The sequence below is a fragment of the Camarhynchus parvulus genome, unplaced genomic scaffold, assembly GCF_901933205.1.
Source record: "Camarhynchus parvulus unplaced genomic scaffold, STF_HiC, whole genome shotgun sequence".
NCBI classification, from domain to species: domain Eukaryota; kingdom Metazoa; phylum Chordata; class Aves; order Passeriformes; family Thraupidae; genus Camarhynchus; species Camarhynchus parvulus.
Window position 1 is genome coordinate 27,363 of NW_022148159.1, and position 4,923 is coordinate 32,285.

Here is a 4,923-nt window from a genome sequence, read left to right on the forward strand (position 1 = left end):
CTGCTCCCCTCGGGCTGAGGTGCTGAGAGCTCTGCAGCCCCTGCTGCCATCCCATCTGCCCAGGGCAGCACAAGAGCCGCGGCCTTGGGGCCCTCAAGAGCTGCTCCTGCTCCAGGCCCAGGGCCCATGCCAAAGCTGGGGCAGCCACAAAGCTGTGCCCATTTCTGTTCATTGCTGCTCTGATGGGGATGGATCCTCATCATCTTGGAGGTTGATGATGAATTTCACTACTCTAGAGGCCTCTTCTTTCTTGAGCTCTTCAGTTCAGGAATTCTCTGAAAAAGGCTCATGAACATTTGTCCAAAACATCCGACCAAAACCCCTGTGGGTATAATCTAAGTTTTCAATTCTTTTGTGGTTTATTAGACAGATTTCAGCAATTAATTTTATGTTAATATATTGTATTGAAAACAATGCAGAGAGAACTGTTTTATCCTGTTTTTTCCCTGTTTGTTGATTGATAACAGCAATGTCCAATTGATATTGACTCCCAGCACCTTTTAATGCAGGCTGAACAGATATGAAAATCAAGACCCTCCATAGCTGACAATCAATCACACTTTGTCCCTACCCTCTCCCCACCATTTCCCTCATACAACCCCTGGCATTCCTATGGATCAGGAATGGTGTGGCCAGCAGGAGCAGGGCAGTGATTTTTCCCCTGTGCTCGGCATTGGTTGGCCAGCACTCGCGTCAGTGTCACAGTTCTGGCGCCCAAGGACAGGTGGGGCTGATGTCCAGAACGGGCAACAAGGCTGGGAAGTGTTTGGACAAGTTGTGGTGAAAGACTGGATGTTGTGTATCCTGGAGAGGGCTCAGGGGAGACAAGGTGGTGTCGGGGCCAGGTTGGACTTGATGATCTCCAAGGTCTTTTCCAACCTTGCTGATTCTGGGATTCTCTGAAACCACCCTTGGAGCAGTTGCAGGATGAGCCCTGGGCCTCCTCTTCAGCAGCTCCAGCAGCCCAGGTCCCTCAGCTTCTCCTGCCAGCCCCAAAGCCCATCCTGTCAGTCCTGCAGAGCCTCTGCAGCTCCTCCTCACTGCCCAGAACAGGGAGCCCCAGAGCCAGACACAGCAGCCCAGATGTGCCCCCCTGGCCTGGGCTGCCTCTGGCAAGGGAGCAGCAGGAGGCACTGCAGGAGCCTGCAGACAATTCCTGCAGCACTTGTAGGATGATCCTGCTGCCCAAGGGACGTTCCCATGGGGCCAAGTCAGGAACTGCAATGGGGAGTGGGGCCAGAGAGGAAAGGGCAAACAGGGATGGGCTGTTTGCAGGGCAGGGAACAGGGCTGGGCAAGAGGAAGAAATTTGTAGCAGGAAGAGTAAAGAAAGCAAAGGTGAAGCCAAGGAAATGCTCAGGGCAGTTTGGGGGTGGCTGCCAGGCAGCCCTGGCTCTGAGCAACAGCGTCTGCAGTGGCACAGGAAACTCCCAGCTGATGGGAACAAACTTTCTGGCTGAGTGCAGAGGCCAGGACAAAGCTGAGTGGTTTCCCTGGTGTCCCCCAGCCCTTGCTGGCCCCAGGGGCTGATGGCATTTGTGCTCCCTCAGGTTCATGTCCCCACAGCAACAGCATGGGGGTGCTCCCCCTGCTGTGTGCAATGCAAACAGGGGCTGCTGAGCCAGTGCTGCCGTGTCTGTGCCTGCAAGGATGGGGCACCTGTGTGAGCTGGGGGAGAGGCCAGGGCTGCAGAGGGGGGATGTTGTTGGCAGCTCCATCAGGACGCTCTGGGACGCTGCCCTGGGCTGTGCAGCGCACTGGGGATGGATCAGCCCCTGCTCTGCTGCTCCTTCCCGTCTGCCCCAGGGCCCTTGCAGAGCCCCAGCCATGCTGTTTGCCCCCAGCCTGCCCACGGCCAGCCTGGGGCTGCTCACGGGGGTTTCTGTGCTGAGCATTGGCCTGGCCGTGTTCTTGAGAGAGCCTGGGCAAGGAGCCTGGAGCCCCCAGGGCCTGGCCTGAGGCGTCAGCGCTGCCCCAGCAGTGCCCATGGCCTGTCCCTGCTGCAGCCCCGGCACTGCCACCCCCAGGGCTGTGCCCGGCCCCGAGAGCACTCAGGCCCTGCAGCAACACCAGGGCCACCAGGGCAGCGGGGCAGGGCCACGGCAGCAGCACTGGCAACACCAAGTGCTGCTGCTGCTGCTGGGCACAGCTGCTGGGCCAGCCCTGATCTGCCCCAGCTCTGCACACAGACATTGCTGCTGCAGCTCCAGAGAAGGCAACAAAAGGGCATCTCTGCAGAAAACTCTGCTGGGACATCCTTTAGTTCCTTTAAAGGCACCAAGAGTGCAGCCCCTCATTGACACAGTCTGTGGCCACAGGGAAGGTGGAGAGAAACAAAATGAGAAATGGCAAAAAAATGACATTTCTTTGTGTACAATATGAAAAAAGTAAAACAAAAGAAAGAAACCTCCAAAATGAAACCAACAAGAAGTATCAAAGATGACTTTTATTACAAGTGATTTGCAGAAATTGGCCAGCAGTTTAATGTTTCTGAAAGCATCCAGTCATCAGTCTCCACACTGCAGCCTTGAGCTCCTGGTTCCTCAGGCTGTAGATGAGGGGGTTCAGGGCTGGAGGCACCACCGAGTACAGAACTGACAGGGCCAGATCCAGGGATGGGGAGGACATGGAGGGGGGCTTCAGGTGAGCAAATATGCCAGTGCTGACGAACAGGGAGAGCACAGCCAGGTGAGGGAGGCAGGTGGAAAAGGCTTTGTGCCGTCCCTGCTCAGAGGGGATCCTCAGCACAGCCCTGAAGATCTGCACATAGGAGAAAACAATGAACACAAAACAGCCAAATGCTAAACAGGCACTAACAGCAATGAGCCCAAGTTCCCTGAGGTAGGATTTGGAGCAGGAGAGCTTGAGGATCTGTGGGATTTCACAGAAGAACTGGCCCAGGGCATTGCCATGGCACAGGGGCAGGGAAAATGTATTGGCTGTGTGCATGAGAGCATTGAGAAAGGCACTGGCCCAGGCAGCTGCTGCCATGTGGGCACAAGCTCTGCTGCCCAGGAGGGTCCCGTAGTGCAGGGGTTTGCAGATGGACACGTAGCGGTCGTAGCACATGATGGTCAGCAGGGAAAACTCTGCTCCAATGAAGAAGAGAAAGAAAAAGAGCTGAGCAGCACATCCTGTGTAGGAGATGTTCCTGGTGTCCCAGAGGGAATTGTGCATGGCTTTGGGCACAGTGGTGCAGATGCAGCCCAGGTCGCTGAGGGCCAGGTTGAGCAGGAAGAAGAACATGGGCGTGTGCAGGTGGTGGCCGCAGGCTACGGCGCTGATGATGAGGCCGTTGCCCAGGAGGGCAGCCAGGGAGATGCCCAGCAAGAGGCAGAAGTGCAGGAGCTGCAGCTGCCGCGTGTCTGCCAATGCCAGCAGGAGGAAGTGCCTGATGGAGCTGCTGTTGGACATTTGCTGGGGCTGCACATGGGGACCTGTTCATGGAGAAAGGACAGTGACAAGTCAGGAGAGGCTGCTTGGAGCCAAACCTGGGCCATTCCCTGTAGGCAGTCCATACAGCTGGGACTCACTCACCCCTCTTCCTGCTCTGGGAGAACCTTTGGCTGCAATCAGAGCACAATCACACTCCCGGGTCACCCTGGGATAAACCAGACCCTGCCCAGAGCAGAGGGATCCCTGAATGTCTCACCCTCTCTAAAGGTCTCTGGGCAAGGTCTCAGCACCCCCTTGTGCCAAGGACACTCACGGCTCCCTGGGCAAACCCAGCAGCATTTCCTCAGCTCTGGCAGCTCTGCCCTTCCCCGTGGGACATTCAGGGAACTCCCAGAGGCTCTGGCACAGATTGGCACCCAGGAGGGCAGCTCAGAGCCTGCAAGGGCACAGCAAGGAGATCCCTGGCTGTGCCCATGATGGGATCTCAGGGAGGGGGCTCAGCTCATTCCCCTTTCCCATGGACTGCTCTGCCCACAGCCCCACAGGTGCCAGGGAAGCTTGGACACCCCATTGCCATGGACAGCCCTGCCTGGCAGGAATGCCAAGGGCAGTGCCTGACTCAGCTGCTGCCAATGCCAGAGCCTCCCTGGGAGCAGCAGATAACAGTGACAATGTCAGGGCAGGGCAGAACCAAGAGAAGATGTTGTGGTGCTGTGCCTGAGAGGGCAGGGCAGAGACAGCCGGGCACTCAGGACAGTGTTCCCGTGCCCAGCTGTGCCCGGCACCTCCCACACACCCACAGTGCCCTCCTGCCCCCAGCACTGCTCTCTTCAGCCCCCTCTCCTGCCCTGAGCATCTCCCTGGGCCTGGACATTCCCTCCTGAGAGGAGCCCTGTCCCTGCCAGCGCTCACAGAGCCCATCCCAGCCTGTGTGCCCTGGCTGGGGCCCTACAGAAACCTGCCTGTGTGCAGGGCCCTGGCTGGGGCAGGCTCTGTGTGCAGCTGGGCAAGGGCAGCTCAGGAGAGCCCTGCTGGGCCCTGCAGAGGTGATGCTGCTGCTGCCCAGGGCTGAGGAGTGGCTGAGGGCCCTTTGGGAGGCTCCCAGCAGAGAGACTGACCACCCAAAGTTACAGTTCTGGAGTCTCTGCAAATGTTCAAACATTCCTTTGGTGATCCTGTGTGTCCCTTTCAACTCAGAATGTTCTGTGATTCTGGGATTACAATTCCTGTTCTGCTTCTCTCATCCCCCTGTTGTCTATAATCAAAAAAAAAAAAAAACCCTTGCAGCAGTGTTAGAACAGTAAAGGAAAAACCAGACATTAATTGGAAGCTTCCAGGTGTCCCAGTGGGGATGGGGCACATCCGGGGCCTGATTTCAACAATTTATTAAGGTTGATTAATTAGGATATTTAACAGGAACATCCAATAGGAGATTCAGTTGCCCCAGTTACACACCCCTGGGTCAACCTATTGGAGTAGGTCCAAGGGCTTCTTTGCCTTCACTCTTTGTTATGACTGCTCACATTCT

General features: G+C 56.5%; 1 protein-coding gene across 1 annotated transcript; it reads right to left on the minus strand.

Moving 5' to 3' along the window:
• Positions 1 to 2,480: 2,480 nt before the first annotated feature.
• LOC115916121 (olfactory receptor 14A16-like) lies at positions 2,481 to 3,413 on the minus strand. The gene has a single exon (XM_030969819.1). It carries the CDS (start codon positions 3,411 to 3,413, stop codon positions 2,481 to 2,483), a length of 933 nt encoding a protein of 310 aa, XP_030825679.1.
• Positions 3,414 to 4,923: the final 1,510 nt, after the last annotated feature.